At 36.9% G+C, this 17,107-nt stretch overlaps 1 protein-coding gene across 2 annotated transcripts in view; it reads right to left on the bottom strand.

Annotated features, from left to right (window-relative positions):
* Positions 1–17,107, bottom strand: part of CPA6 (carboxypeptidase A6) — a 195,479-nt gene that overhangs the window by 21,589 nt on the left and 156,783 nt on the right. For both annotated transcript variants that reach the window (XM_070392066.1, XM_070392067.1), the window contains 2 exons: positions 11,247–11,357; positions 10,458–10,548 (listed from right to left, as the gene is read on the bottom strand). In XM_070392066.1, the coding sequence (XP_070248167.1) occupies positions 10,458–10,548; positions 11,247–11,357 (202 nt within the window). The remainder of the gene's footprint in view (positions 1–10,457; positions 10,549–11,246; positions 11,358–17,107) is intronic.

Here is a 17,107-nt window from a genome sequence, read left to right as displayed (position 1 = left end):
TTTTGAGTGGCCAATGTATGGGCCTGGTTGTGCCATGTAAATTGATCCCCCCTTCATTTGCCTAGCCATCAATTTCTTTTCCCCAGAAGCAATCACTTTTATTCCTTTCCTGTATTATGCATTAGTCTATGCATTTATAAGCAAAAGGCCAGTTTTATCATGTCTATCTTTAAAAAAACTCTTTTTTTACACAAAGAGTAATATTATTTATATATTTTAATTTTAAACCTTGCTTTGTTCAACTCTGTGTGTATGTGTGTAATCCTGGAGATTTTTTCATTGAGTACATAAAGCAGCTGTGTAATTCTGGCTATTTCTATTTTACTGTATAATTGTAATTTACATAACTAGTCCTTTGTTGATGGACACTTGGGAAGCCCCTAATCTTTTGTTGTAAAGAGTGCTGTGATGAGTATCCTTGTACATGTGTGTTTTTCTAGATATGTGACTATAGCAATAGGACACATTTCTAAAAGTAGAATTACTGTATCACTCAGTCAAAAGGATGTGTATTTTTTAATTTTGTAGACATAGCCAAATACCCTTTCACAGAAGTTGTACCCATTTCCGCTCTCAAAGGAATGTGAATTTCTTGTTTTCTCATTTCCTTCAAATTTTAGCCCCTTTCTTTCGGTCTTTAACAGAATAAATTCATAAGAATATCAATAGATTCAAATTAGATGGTCAGAAAAAGTGTTTCTATTTAAAGTGTATTTTGAACACAGGTAGAGAAAAATGTACTTGAAGAAAATTAAGAAACTGCTTCTTTGAGCTAAAGAAATGTCCCAAAGTAGCATCCATACAGAGTACCTGCATACATATATCAGGTACTCAATAAATACTTGCTGAATGACTCCTGTGGCGCTGTTGAGTTTTGCTAAATTCTCAGTGCTACAGTAGGGTCACGTAACCTGAAGTCTCAAGAGTGTCAACAAGAGCATAGACTTAAGTGGTATTTATCTCTGGGATTCATTTCATTATATGCAGCTTTTAAAAAATTTATGTTTATTTGTCATTTGGCTAATCACTTGCAGTTTGCATAGGAAAAAAAAAACTCAGAGTGCATACTAGTAAAGCCAAATCTGTTCCTTACAATGAAATTGTAAAATAAGTTTAGAAAACATCTAAAAGAAGGAAACACAACACTAATCCTCTGATACCAGCATTTTGGCATTTTATTTCCTAGTCTTCCCCCCCCCCCCCCCCCCCGTGTTAGTATGTGAATGTGTATATATCATACACATATCTGTCACATGTACATACAGAATCATTATATTCTTTTATAGAATTGTGTTCACAGTGAAAAAGTTATAGCCAGAATTAGATTCAATAGTATATCATATGCTTTTAATTATTTTTATAGTGATTTTATCCATATTTATGGTTTCCTAAATTTTCACCAAATGAATTTATATTAATTTATTTAACAACTGTCAGTTCAACATTTGGGTTGTTTTCAGTCTTTTATTATTATAAATGATACAATGGTCAGCAGGATCTCTTTCTCTTTCCTTATAATGTATTATCAAAATGGGATGCTTGGACCAAAGGTTATATATAGGCTTAAGGTTCTGCTTTGACTGTCTTTTCTTTTCACTGTCCATGTGTACCCATCTGATCTGTCCCCAAAGCTTCAACTTCTCCTTATGTGTTAGGGGCCCTCAAACCTATGTGATAAGACTAGAACTTTGTCAATCATTCATGTCTACATCCAGTTACCTATTGTACATCTTCCCCTAGAATCCCACCAGCATCCACATCCACTGCTCAAAGTAGATGCGTATTTGCCATCAAATCCTCACCTCTCACAAATGCCAAATCATGGTAGATGATGCCTCTGTCCACTTGTCACTCTAGCCAGAATAGAGTCATCCTAGACTCATTACTTTTCCCTCTGAAACTCATTGTCTACATCTCACTGGGATGTAAGTGAATGCTGCTGCTTCCACACTCTACATCCTTGCCACGCCCTCCTGGCTTATGGTCCTGCTGTAGTTTACTAACCCGTCTTTGGCTGACACTCCTGCTCAAGTGACACTCAGAGATCAGTCATTTACTTCTGGCTTTAAAAGCTCCTAATTATACCTCCCTTTAAGGGTTTCTAATTATCCAGTGTTTGTCAAACTTTTCCATCAGAATACTCCTAACAGTCAAGGCCAACATAGACGGTAAGTCCATAAGTTCTTCAAAATCTTTGCTTCACTTGAAAAATTCATGATTGTCCAATCCACTCAATTATGTATCTGTGTTGGTTCTAACATCAAATAATTCTCTTTCTGAAATCTTCACGTAAAACAGACATGCCCCCAAGATATGCTATGACTCTGTGACTTTCTTTGTGACATAACTCAATATATATGTAACCTCAGGCCAGTTTGACAGGCACAGCTGCTAGCATGAAATCCGTAGAGGTCAGCACAGCACTGACTCTCAGCATGTCCATCGTGAACCCTGGCTCATCTCTCACCTGTCCTTCCAGTTGTCCATCCTTCAGCCACGCAGGGCCACCTGCCAGACTCACAACACCCCCTTCTGCTTCATGCTGCATATTGTCCTCAAGGACATACTCAGTTCCCCTACCTGGATGCTGTCTTCACACTGAAGCCTCTGTTTACCTTCTGCCTCATAGTTTAATCTAACAGATGACAAACAGCCTATCTAATAAAAGGGCGATATGCAAATTAACTGTCACTCCATCACAAAGATGGCGGCACCCATCCACAAGATGGTGGTGCCCAGTCCTTTCAGCCCGCCTGACTCCCCCAGTCCCAGAGGGGCAGCCGCTGAGAGTGGACTGCATGAGCGGCCTGGCAGAATGCTTGCTTCGTAGCCATGGCGATGAGGCAAGCGTTCCACCCCTGCTGCAGAGGGCCTCTGGGCAGTGGGCACAGAGTGGCGAGGGGTGGGGGTGGGCAGGGGTGGGGGTGGGGGGGAAAGAAACGCTTGTGTCGCAGGCCGGGCTGAGGGATCCCCCCTGCCCCCTGCATGAATTTCATGCACCGGGCCTCTAGTATTTTAAATACTTAAATCTGCTATTGTTTCTTCTATGAAGACTTTTCTGACTTTATCAAGTAGAACTAGTCCCTTCTTTCTTTATATCTCCACTGCACCATATGCATATTCATGTATATCTACATAGGTATACCATATATACTTCTACATATTATCTATAACATTTTGTTTCATTTTTTTCTTTCTCTTCTTTTCCCCTTCACTCCTTTCTTCTTTCTCTTTCTTCTCTTCACCTACTCTAAACCCAATGATTTAAAACCTGACGAGGGCAGGAAATCTGTTAGACTTGCCTCTGCTTCCCAAGTGCCTAGTGCAGTGTGGCAAATAGAATGCATGCAGTACAGCTTTTCTTTCTTAATGAATGAATGGAGGAATGAATGGTGTTTTTCATGTCTCTGGTCAAATTGCTTTCTAATGCCCTCAGAGATACATGCTCTCCCAGTTTTACCATTGCTTCCAGCTTAGGCTATCACATTAAACCTTTTGAGGAATAATTTAATAGAAGAAATGTTATCTTGTTTTATTTTACTATCATTTTTTATTACTAGGAGGATGCCTATTTTATTATGTTGATTTATTTTCATGAACTGTAATTGTTTTTTGTTTTTTTTTAATTTTAACCTCTAGAGCAGCGGTTCTCAACCTGTAGGTCTCGACCCCTTTGGCGGTCGAACGACCCTTTCACAGGGATCGCCTAAGACCATCCTGCATATCAGATATTTACATTACGATTCATAACAGTAGCAACATTACAGTTATGAAGTAGCAACGAAATTAATTTTATGGTTGGGTCACAACATGAAGAACTGTATTTAAAGGGCCAGAAGGTTGAGAACCACTGCCTAGTCTTGGAGTTTTTCTTCACATTTTGTATGGACTCTTAAAATTACTTTTATTATGTAATGCTTGATTCTGAAGTATTTATATGGAAATGATAGTAAAATTTTCAGTGCTATATTTTTGGCAAATATTTTTTCTTGAGTAGTTACTTATCTTTATTTTAGTTCCTTTAAAAAAACACTTAATTCTTTACTTAATAAAGATATATTTACATTTGGAGTTTATTGCGATATATATAATGGTTGTCTAAAGAGACTTTCAAAGAACGTGTTGGCTACAAAGTAGTCTGCCTCTGTGGGAAGATATTAACCTTTGGCTGGGAGAAAAAAGTTCCCTGGAGAATTTGTAATCATGCACCTGACATCACAAGCAAATTCAAACTATCTGCATGGCATGAGGTGGCCCCAGATAAGAAATAGTAACTGGGGAATTTTCCTCTCCTTTCTTCTCCCCATATATTCCCAATTTTTCTCTTTCCCTTATTTGTGTTTCATCATTTTGGTTAAACAGCCCAAGTCTTAATATTCTTTTGATACCAAACTGCTCCTTTACAGACAGGAGTTAACAGAGAGGAATGACTGTTCATCGTAGTTGATCCCTAAGGGTCACACTCATGGCTAGAAACGGGCATCTAAGTTAGACTTGGCTTCCCATTCTGGCTCAAGTTTTGTGTAATTTAGAACATGCTTCCTAATTTCTTTGAATCTTAGTTTCTTCATCATTTACATAGGGATAATAATAGCATCAACCTATGAGAAATTCATCTTGAGCACTTAGCACATACTTAATTTCTCTCTCATCTCTGCAGAAGATTTTAGATAATATATCTTTTTACACTAAGTTGGTTGTAAAGCAAATAGAATAAGCCAATAGATCTTCCCTTTATATTCTCTAGATTTCCAAATAATTGCATGGGCATTAGATAAGGACTCATTAAATCTTCCAGAACTTTCTGATACAATTTACAGCACCTTGAATTATAAAAGGTGCTTATACATGTGTTTTGATTTAAAATTGGATTAATATATAATGTGTTAGAATCACCCTTAACACAGGTGGCAGGGATTTTAAGGGTCCAGTTCGACCATCTAGTTGATATCTAATCCCATCTCTATGCCATTTTCAGCCCAAAGTTACCCAACTCTGTCTGTAAGTCTCAGTGATGTAAATTCACTGTCTTATAAGTCAGTGCACTCCTGTTGTGAGCTCCATGCCTCTGGAAATTTGATGAGGATGAGTTAGTTCTCTTTCTGAGCTCACCCGGAGGCCAGTCTCAGCACTTCCTCACATCCCCAATTAGCAGGTCCAATTACACAAACGTTAGTCAGTGAAGCAGATTGTACTGAATGTTACCAATGGTGGTGGTTATGCAGTACTGAAGGGGATTTATATACTTCACAGCAACATTTCTTTCTTTATTGTTGAGAGTATTATGGATGTCTCCCCTTATTTTCCCCCCAGCCCCCCTCCATCCAGCTCCTGCCCCACCCTAGGCCTTCACCTCATTATTATCTGTGTCCTCATGAGACACCTTTGAGTTCCAAAGTCCCTTTCTAGATGTTTTAGCAATGTTACCCCTCTCTCTCTCTCTCTCTCTCTCTCTCTCTCTCTCCCTCTCCCTCTCTCCTTCTCTCCTCTCTCCTCTCTTCTCTCTCCCCCTTCTCCTTGCCCTGAATTTAGTCTCTGAAATTCCTATATTTTTATAGTAATTCAACTTAGGTCCTCAGCTAGAATAGCTCTCTCAAAACCAAAGCCCTTCAGTGGGAGGAACTCATCTTCTTAGAAAGATGGCCAGTGACCATCTATTCTTTCATGGGTATTGGCTCAAAACAACCAGTATATAATGTTTTTACTTTTTATCTCTGGAGATCTATCAAAATATTTGCCCATCCAAACAGCCCCCCCTTTTTTTGATAGAGTGAGGGGGTTTTGGCAGGAGAAGGGCATGTGTGGAGAGAGACATAGTAATTGGGCTGCAAAAAAATATGGTTTTCTCCATTTTATACCTAATTACAATATTAGGTCATTGAGTGTTCTACAAAGAGTAGTTATATTTCATTAAGTGCCTAACTAGCTCCTAAATGGCAATTAAAAATTTTAGAACATCTTTATTAAGCTATAATTCACATACCATAAAGTTTGCTCTTTTGAAGTGTACAAGTCAACGGGTTTTAGCATATTCTCAACCATCACCAACTATCTAATTCCAAAATACAAGTATGAGCAAAATTAAAAACACAGTTCATTCTTGTTTTATTTATTTATTTATTTTTAACCTACTTTTGCTCACTCCTGTATTTTTATTATCCCCCAAAGAAACCCCTTACCTATTGGCAGCCAATACTCATTTCCCCCCCTTTCTAGCCCTTGGTAACCACTAATCTACTACTCTCTATCTTTATGGATTTGCCTATTTTGGACATTTCATATAAATGTAATCATATAATATTATGTTTCAAGGTTCATCCATGTATCAATACTTATTGTTTTTTATGGCCAAGTAATATTCCATTGTATGGATATACCATATTTTGTTTATCTATTCATCAGTTGATAGGTATTTGGGTTGTTTCCACTTTTTGGCTGGTATAAACAATGCTGTTGTAAATGTTTATGTGCAGGTTAACATATGGACAAATATCTTTATTTCTCTTGGGTATATACCTGGGAGTGGAATTGCTAGGCCATATGGTAACTCTATTTAAATTTTTAAGGAACTATAAGACAGTTTTCCAAGTAAGTGATTGCATCATTTTACATTCCCACCAACAAGTGGGAGTGTTCCAATTCTTCCACACCCTCACCAACACTTGCTATGGTCTTTCTTTTTTATTACAGCCATCTTAGTAAGTGTGAAGGGGTACCTTGATGTGAATTTCCTTGATGGCTAATGATGTTGAGCATCTTTTTGTATTTACTCCCATTTGTATATCTTCTTTGGAGAAATGTCTCTTCAAATCATCTGAACATTTAACATTGGGTTATATGTCTTTTTTATTGTTGAGTTGTGAGAGCTCTTTTAATATTTGGAATAAATACAAGTCTCTTATCAGATGTCTGATTTTCAAACATGTTCTTTCATTCTGTAGGTTGTCCTAATAGTAATTTATATTTAGGCAACACTTGATTTATTTAGGGATTAAAGCTAAAGTATGGATATCATCCAAGCCTTTTACTTCTCTCCTGGATTTATTTGAATTTGGAAAAAGCAGTGCTCACAGTTATTTAAAAAGCGTGCATAGAAAGATGGGAGAAAAACCCCAGTGCCTAGTAGAGGGTATGTGCTCAATTAACTTTGGCAAATGAATGTATAAAATGGGTATATTTATTCTTGGTTCCCACCGCTATTCTGACTTGTTGAGTCCCTCTGCCGGACTTTCAGTGCAATGATATTCATTTCATGACCTGAAGGCCTCCGGGGGGAGCGATGACGTATTGGAAAGACGTACTTGTTTCCATGTGTATGCTATCTACTCTACTTAATGCCCTAATGCGTTGGGATGGAGTTTTCATGGCAAAAAAGCAGTTTTGTGTTCTACTCTTGATGTCTGAGACTCACTGACTCTATAGAAAGAACAGTTGTTTTGGCAGTTCAATGTCGATGCTGTAGTGTTTTCCATGGGTCTGGGCATTTCATACCATTTACACTATGCTCATTTGGAGGTTCACTGAGGGATTTCATTTATTTCAATGCCCTTGACCCAGCAAATAGCTGTGGGGAGATGAGTCTGACGCTGTGAGGGAGGAAGGCCACATCTGCTTGCCTGTCAAATCAGCTGAATCTACTTGGGAGATGTTTGGAAGGAGAGATGGTCCCAGCCAGGCTGTCTGCATTTCCACATCCCTTACAATGGCCTATCAAGGTCATTTTGCAACTGACATTTGCCATCATCCTGACAAAACATCTTGCCTGTTGACTGATAGAAAGAATCAGAATGATTCAAAAATGGGAAGAATCAAAGGAATTCTAGTTGGGACAGCGGTTGAAACGAAGAAATCAAAGAAGGCTTCATATGTATAAAGGAAACAAGCTGGGTAAGGAAAGAAGAGCCAAGGGAAGCAAGAAAGTTATTTGTAACTGGATATAAACAGGAGTCTAACCTTACCCAGGCAGAGCCGGCTGGCCTGCTAGGGTTACTCAGCTCAGTTACCCATTCAGGGCGCTCACCCCGATGGTTGTGGGCATCATGTGGACAACACATGGATGTGGGTAGCTGCCAACTAGTGAAACAGAGCACATACCGAATGAGCATGCACAGTGGTCCCATCAGAGAAGGGGAACATAGAATTTAAAAAAATTAGTGGTCTTAGGGAGTTAATGTGAACAAGCTTGTCGTCTCAGTTCAAGTTGAAGAAAAACATTTTAACTCTAAACCATCATCGATAACAGCACTTTCTAGTACTTAGGCAATGCTTTTTCTTCCCCCATGCATGCAAACACTTTAAGCTTGCCTTATGGCTCATCATCACAACACTCTCCTAAAGGAAAGGCAGTTTCTTATACAATTAACCTGAGGCTCAGATGTGAACTGATGACTGTTCTGGAGGGTTGGGGAAAGGGGTGGGTCCCTGACATGTAGATTCCTGTTTGAAGCTAGGACTGAATTAGGCATTAAACATATGTAAGTTCCTTTCATTCCTGTCAGGACCCTTTGGATGGGTATTAATATTGTTATTTGATTAAGGAAAATTACCCAAATTATTTGAGCAATGATGGTAGAATAAAACCATATCTGTCATGTTCTAGAGCTGTATTCTTTCTGTTTTTCCGATATTCTTATTTGCCAGTTCTAACTGATGAAGGGAGGCGCCCTGGAGGGGGATGTGGGCGGAGTCTAAGCCCATGCTCAGTTACTCTGTCTGAGGCTGGTGGGGACCCGAGGAGTAGCATCTAACACAGAACCCAAAGTGTCACAGAATGAATGAGTTATGACAGGCCTCATTCCTAAGGGACTAACAAAGACTATCACACAGGGTCTATGTTTTGGGGAGCTAAGGTAGGACTCCGCGAAAGGGCAGCTCCTTACAACTGCACTTAGATGATACTTCTCCTTCCTCTCCTTCCTGTTGCCAAGTATGACACTAGTGAAGGGAACTAAAATATGTCACCCCCAAATATGCTCTTTGACATAAAAATTATTTTGAGCTGAAGGCAATGAAGCAGCAGCAAATACAGGAAAAGCTCTCTTTACCTTCTCCCCCTTTTCTACCTAAAGATAGGATGTAAATTCGTCTTTTCTTGGAGACAGGACTCTGATTAGCCCAGAGAGGGACCAGAGGAATCTGAAACAAACTTTACTCCATGATTTTTCTCCCATGTAATCTCCTTCCCACAGTTGGCTGCCCTTGGGAGCCTAAAACCGCTCTCCTCTGACCTGCCATTTCTCCTCAGATTTATTGCTCTTTGTTGGAGATGCAGGATAAGCCAGAGTTCTAAGTTGCCACTTTGAGTAACTTTCCATGACGTTTTCCCCATGTGACATGCATTGTACATGCTGATAAATTGTTTTTCCCTTGTTAAACTGTCTTTTTGTTTGAGTCCCAGCTAAATTCTCAAGATGGGTAAAGATAAAGTTTTGTCTCCTCTACACTAGCTATGGCTAATTCTCTCCCTCCCTCTCTGTCTCTTGTACACTACCTGCTTTTTTTATGTTGCAAGTTTCCTTCCTTAATAATACCCTCTCTTACTTGAAAGGTCCATATCCATGAAATATGGACTGTAGCAAAAATGTACTTGCTATGTGTGTGGCCAATCAGTGCATAACTGGCAGATTGGTGGATTCTTGTCAAGGATCTGGCAGCTTTGATCATCTTGACAGATGATGGCAGGATCCTTGTTATGCTCAGTGAAAGTGTTACAGAAATACCAGAGAAGAACCAAGCAATGCTTAGAGAGATGGAGTTACATTTATTACGCATGGGCCCAGAGGAAATGTATCTCAAATTCTGGGTGAAATCACACATGAAGTTTCTCATATTTATACGATTTTACCTTCTTTGTCTCCCAAATATGGGGTTTTTCCTGTTCCCTTTGCAAGTTCTTAAAGGGCCCTGTGTGCTGGGACTTTGAGACCTCAACCAAAGGCTTGGCCTGGTGCCAGCACTGATAACTTCGTCTGGGGAAGGTTTAATGGCCTCTCTGAAACGGGAGTAGTCTTATTTTCCCTATTATTTAAGCCAGCAAGCATTTACAGAAGCCAGAAATAGCAGGGTTAAAATTTCAAACAGTAGTTTTTATATAAGATGGATGCTTCAAAAGGATGAAAACATTTAACCAGATTTATACCACAAACCATACTTCCTGTTTTAGTTTCTGAATGACAAAGACTTCATTCCTCAGTTTTCTGCTTTTACATCTGTTTTTAAATTTTTAGTTTTCAGGATTGGGTTGACAGATTTAAATTCTTGATGTTTACATATTTTAAAACCCCTTTGTTTTGTAAATTATGTACATTAATATGTACATTATAGCTACAGTGTACATATTAGGTTTTCACATACAGAAAAACATCAGTCTTGCATGAGAGTCCTAACAGGTTCACCACTTCTGAGTGGAAAAGCTGTGGGAACCTTTGGACCTGAATCTCAATTAATCCCCCACTTACCACACCATTTCACTTTCCAGTTACGATTGGCATCCACTCCACGGCAGCGAAACCTTGAGTTCCTTGACCTTGTTTTTCTCCAAAATCGATCCTAGAATGTAATTAAGAACATAGTTGCAGAAAAAAATACTTACAAGGTTACTCACATGCATTTTAGTAGCACAACAGTGAATGAATCCCAGCATTAGGGGAGAGTTCCTCCTGGAACAGAATAAATTGAGCGAGTGGAAAGAGGACTGGACACTCAGGTTTATGCTCCATTATCTGCCACGACCCTGCTGTCTCTTACCTTAGCTTGGCCTCATTTCTTTACAGGCAAATTGAATAAGCTGGACTAAACTAGTGATTTTTCACAATTTATTTAAAAGAGGAAACCCTTATTTACATGAAATCTTTTTGCTGTTGTTATTGTTAATCCTCACCCAATGATATTTTTCTGTTGATTTTTACAGAGAGTGGAAGAAACAGAGAGAGAGAAACATCAATGTGAGAGAGACACATCAGTTGGTTGCCTCCCACCTAGTTCCCTGAATGGAACTAGGACCCATCAGTCCAAGGGCCGATGCTCTATCCACTGAGTCAAAATGGCTAGGGATATTTACATGAAATCTTATGCAAAGCTAAACATACAAATAAAATCAAAATGTTGCTGCTATGATGGGGGAAGGAGTGAGGTCTCTCTTGTAGCTCGGGATCACTAAGCTGCCTACCCACAGCTTCCTTCCTGTTTTGTGACAGTTTTCTATGAATTACTCCGTCTTTTTTGATTGGATAGGCAAAGTGACTTACATTGGTCCAGCTGAAATGGTATCCATCAACATTAAACACAGGCATGATATAAAAATACAGGTGATTCATCATTTTTCTCATGGTTGGGTCACTCCTGTATGTTAGAAGAGCCTAAAGACAAAGGTGACAGTTTTCTTATAAATTGATTCCAAATACAGATTTAGAAAAAAAGAAAGAAAAATTGATGTGTTTCTCTCCATGGGAAATACCAAATATGTTGGGTTAAAAGTAACAAGGTGATATAAACTATACTCTTGGACATTACATATTCTTTATTGAGACTTTTGTATTATGAATAACATTTTAGCAAAGGTGGCAAAAACAGATGAATTGGACAGCCTCTTGCAGTGTCTCAGATCTGGCTAAGTTTTAGGTTGATTAAGAAAGCAATAGTTTTGTATAATCAGTTCTTTTTAAGATTCCATTCTATTGTGGACAAACTAATTACCTAATATCTTTGATATCTTTACATGATACACACGTTAGTTATATATGTCACTTAATTTGTATGTCTAACTGGTACCATATTCAAGTCTTAGAACTTATTGCACGGACAGTTTTCTCCTGATTTTTCTATAAAAAGTTTAATGAACAATACCACATCTCTCTCATCTTGATCTTGTAATTGGGTTTTATTTATATTGTGTCTGACGCCAAGTCTGAAAATTCTGCACTACAGATTTGGCCTCAAGTAGAAAAGCATTGAGTGTGTTAAGACATTTTGAAATACCATTCCTTTTTTAAAAAAGTTCTTCCTGATGCATGTTTGTCTATGTGTAAAGTATCTTAGAGAAACACATAGGAAATTTGTAACAATGGCTGACTTTGGGCAGCAGGACTGGGTGACAATGTATTGGAAGGAGAAATACCTTTATGGTTATACCCATTTGGATTGCAATTCAAAGTAAAATAATTCTTAAATCTTAAGTTATGTATATATTTTCTTGGAAAATTTAATACTTAAAATTTCAATTTTCTTTTATACTTAGTTAAGTAGGATTTTGAACCCATCATAAGCAGCAATCTGTATTTACATGGTGAGAATTCTATTCATAGAGAGCAATCCAATAATGCAATTTATTATTAGAAACTATCACTATATTAGAAATAATAATGAAAATAGAGATATATTCAAGAAAAGTTACTAAATACAATTTTATTAAATATAATTTAAATATCCGTGGGGTCAACACAAGTTGATACATGTTACTATAGTTTTCTCCTGTTCTCCTTTAATTAAGATTCAATAATAATTTATTGGCCAAATAGCTTTAGCAGAACTTCCATATATGGTTGAATTTCAATTACCTGTAATGTTTTAATCTAGAGGGATTGTTCTTGAAAGGAATATACATTCTCTAATTATTGGGTATGAATTCTATGTGTTTATTGGATTAAGTCATAATCACATTGTTTATATCATCTATAATCTTACTAAAAATTTTGCCTGTATGCTGTTTTAGTCATTGGGAGTTGTGTTAAAAAATTGACATTATTAGATTTGTCACTTTTCCTTATAATTTTGTTTTATATATTTTGAGGTCATTGATATGGCCTCATTTTAAAGTTCTTTATTTCTAAATAATATATTAAGTAAGGAAGTTGTTCTCTAGTATTCTGTTCTGAAGTGGACTTAATTTCCAACAGTTGCCAAAACTTGTTTTTCCTCTGATAAGTAAACAGGTGTCAATGCATTATATATGCCATATTTGTGATTTTTTTGTAAATCTCTAAGAATTGTAGCCATTCTCCATCTGGTCAGTCAAAATGAGAATGATTACACTATGATGACTATTCAGTATTGAATAGGATGATTGAGAGACCTCTTTGCTTGAATGCTTTCCGTAATAGGACATAGATCATTTCTCTTCTCTTATGGTTTAGGTGGAGTTTCTAGAAAAAAGATGACCATGGAACTTTCAATTTCCTATCATTCTAACATATGATAACCTTCTAAGAGTCCTAAGTGTAGGACTCTTTTTAGCAATCAATTTACACCACCCATACACACAGAAAAGGATATGCTTACTATTTAACGTCCATCTGGGCTTTACAAGTTTAGACTACTATTGTTACCTATAAGGAAGACTTAAGTCGTGGTGAACTGAAAGGCAGCCACAAATCAATACACCACACGCCTCAGTGTGGTAGTCTTTAGGTACTACACTCACCTTACCTCTCTATTTAAGAAATACTTAACGGAAATGGATTTTGATTTTAAAATAAGAGATATCAAAGAAGTTTTGAGTATTATCTTCTAGGAAAATTATATGTCTTGTATTAGGTAAGGGAATTTATTAAGTTAAGAAAGACAAGGAATGAGTCTAATTAGTACTCATCACATACCAAGACTATTTTGTCTTCCCCATAAATATATACATGTCATACAAGAATTCACCAAATGAACTTTGGTTAAATTTGAAGAACACTTTTTCAATTACTGAAGCCTTTGTGTGGTGTGGTAAAGTTAGGCCCAAGAGGTTGCCCCCCCTTTTTTTCCACTGTTTTTGGATTTATTTGGTTGGATGTTGCTTTTGTAGAGCCCCATGACAACCTGGAGTGCTAGGGTGTTTTTTTCTTTCTTTTCTTTTCTTTTTTCCTCCCAGGACTAGTGTTACTGACCTTTTAAAAGTAGTTTTTAAAGTTTCCATTTTTTCCCCTCAAGAATCATTACAAATGACCTAAAAATAAGCACACATTCAGAGAAGGGAATATTGGGAGAAGTAGGCATGTTCCAGCTGAGGCCCAAGGAAGGGCATCGTCACCAAGCAAGGTGAAGAATATCTTCACCTGGGCTGGAGTGGAGTAAAATTATTTAGGATGGAAAAAAGTGGTAGCACCTAAGTGGGTGCATCTTGACACAAAAGAAGTATTTAAAATTTAATACTAGGAGAATTAATTAGAGCTGGAGAGAGTTTCCAGGGAGATTTTTGAAAGGGAGCTTAATCTATAAAGGTATTTGATGTCACACTATGAGAAGCTTGTTAAATGCAAGATGGAAACTAAATAATAGTTTGAAAGCAACACGAGCAAGAGGCTCTGTGAATGAAGGATGGAGAGCTGGAAAATCATATGCTAATCTTGTAAATTCCAATTAAAAATATTTTTAAAAGTTTCAGGTACAATTGACACCAAATATTATATTAGTTTCATGTGTACAGTGAAGTGGTTAGACATTTATATAATTTACAGAGTAGTCCTCCTGATAAGTCTAATACCCACCTGATACTATACAGAGTTATTACAATATTATTGACAATATTCCCTCTGCTGTATTTATATCCCATGACTATTTTGTGACTGCCCATTTGTGCCTCTTAATCCTTTTACCTTTTCATCCAGCCCCTCAACCCCCTCATTTTGAGTTTGTTTCTTTTGTGTTTGCTCGTTTATTTTTTTCTTTATATTTCACATGTAAGTGAAATCATATGGTATTTGTGTTTCTCTGACTGACTTATGTCACTTAGCATAATACCCTCTAGGTTCATCCATGTTATCACAGATGGTAAGATTTCATTCTTTTTATGGCTGATTAATATTTCCTTGTATATATGTACCACATCTTTATCTAATTGTCTACTGATGGGCACTTAGGTTGCTTCCATATCTTGGCTATTGTATATCTTTTCAAATTGGTGTTTTGGATTTTTTCAGATAAATACCCGGAAGTGGATTAACTGGGTCATAAGATAGTGCTACTTTTATTTTCTCCACATCATCACCAACATTTGTTGTTTGTTGATTTAGTGATGATAGCTATTCTGACAGGTGTCAGGTGATATCTCATTGTGGTTTTAATTTGTATTTTTCTGATGATTAGTGATACTGAGTATCTTTTTCTATGTCTATTAGCCATCTAAATTTTAGTTTTTCCTATACTTAGTTAATTTATACTTAAAACTACCCAGGGATGACTAATCTAACAGGGCAGGTGATAAATGAAAATTGGTATTTATTCATCTATATTTGCTAATAAGAGATATAGATAAATATTTGAAATAATTTGTGTTACCAGGAAGAATACAAAATTAGAAGCATGTCCCCTCTACTCTTTCCTAAGTAACACTACTTCAAATTTTAGAACTTATGTACTGAGATAGCCTAATAACAAGGTTATTTGTATTTACTCAGGCCCAACAGAGTGAAGGCCAGGACCAACTTTGTGGCATTATTAAAATCTATGTAAGAATCTGTCATCTACCAAAAAGAAAGTAGAGGTACCCTCACTTTGCATCGCTTTGCTATACATACATCTCAGTTACCATGGTTTAGTTAAATAGTACCAGTCCTCCAACAAGTACAGTTCTAATTTCAGTTACCACTAATTGATTTTTAGTCTACAGATCACTATGTAAATAACAGATGGTTATCAAGATCTGTGACCAATTATGTCACTCTTTTTAAAAGTGTGTCTTTAGGTGATTGGTCACTGAGCATCTGCTATTCAGTTCCCACAGAGACAGCGAAGTGTGTAGCTGTGTTGCCCCCTTGTCTCCTAAACCTGTGCGGCATGTTACAAAAATGGATGGTCGTGAGAAGAAATTGGCCAACAAAGATGGAAGTTCAGCAGAGAAACAGAAAGTGGTAATGTAGAGGTGAAATTTGAATCAAATGTAAATGAAGTTATAGAAGAAAAAGGTGACCATGGAATGTCGACAGTGCCACCATTCAACTCTAGATACGCAGCCAGAGAAACCTAGTGAAGGAGAACTTACTGGACAAAATGAGAAAAGTGGTTGTGATGAAAAGGAGGGAGATGATCCGGAAGAAATGATGCTGGCAACATTTCACATTAAAGAAAAACATAGATATTTTATGACATTGAAAGGGCAAAGAAAAAATATTGGAAGCCAATCCCAAGTAAGAAAGGAGTATGGCAATTTGCCAAGGCATAAATAAAGGCACTCACTTCACGTTGTAAGTTATATAATGAGAAGGCAAGCACTGCCTAAACTACCTGTCCTAAGGTTTTGTTTTTTTTTTTACAATGAAATAGGTCATTTTAATTATTAATATTTCTAATGTTCAATTATAGCATAATAAATATTAGGTTTACTCTTTTTGGCCATTTTCCTACATATTTATAACCATAAAAGTTTTTAATCTCTTTGATAAAAATATGTGAAGGTCATAGAACAAACTTAATTTTCGCCATTGATTATTAAAATAGATTTTAATGGCTTCAGCTTGTAGGGTCACTGTTACAGTCCGGCAGTACTCTCAGGAAAAGCAAGAACAGCCTGTACAAACAGTGCCCAGGACACTCTCAGATATTAGATAGTGGAGTACAAGGAATGAAATGAATTTCAATTCAATTCAATTGAACAAACATTAATATAGACCTTGCTCTGTACCAGACATTATAAATTGAATAAAAAGGGAGAAGAAGCTAGGTTGGAGGATGCAGAGGAGTAAAGAAAAGACTGAGGAGGAGAAAAAGGATGGGAGAACATGGGGAGTTAAAGGTACAAAAGGCTGGTTGGAAACAAATCAAAATATTGTAATTACTTGGAATGGTAGTGAACAAAGTCAGACAATTTAAAAAATGCAGGTCATTTTTACATGATGAACTGTTTTTTTTTCACTGTGCAGTTAAGAACCAAGACTTAATTGCTTACTTAACTGAATTCATTAAATATTTGATCTGGGCTTAATAACTCAATTATTTATTCCCTGGCTTTTAGCCCATTTTAGCAAAAATTTTAAGTTTTCTTTTTAAAGAGGTTTATTTTATTTTTAGTGATACATTTCTTAACCAAAACTTTGAATTTTACACCTACATTTGAAGGTTTATATTTTTACCTTTAATAACCAGCAAGACATATAATACTGAAAGAGAAGATTATCCCCAAAGCTCTTAG

The sequence above is a fragment of the Myotis yumanensis genome, unplaced genomic scaffold, assembly GCF_028538775.1.
Source record: "Myotis yumanensis isolate MYYU_CA2020_CCGP unplaced genomic scaffold, mMyoYum1.0.hap1 SCAF_15, whole genome shotgun sequence".
NCBI lineage: Eukaryota > Metazoa > Chordata > Mammalia > Chiroptera > Vespertilionidae > Myotis > Myotis yumanensis.
This window is presented reverse-complemented; position numbering and strand designations above follow the sequence as displayed.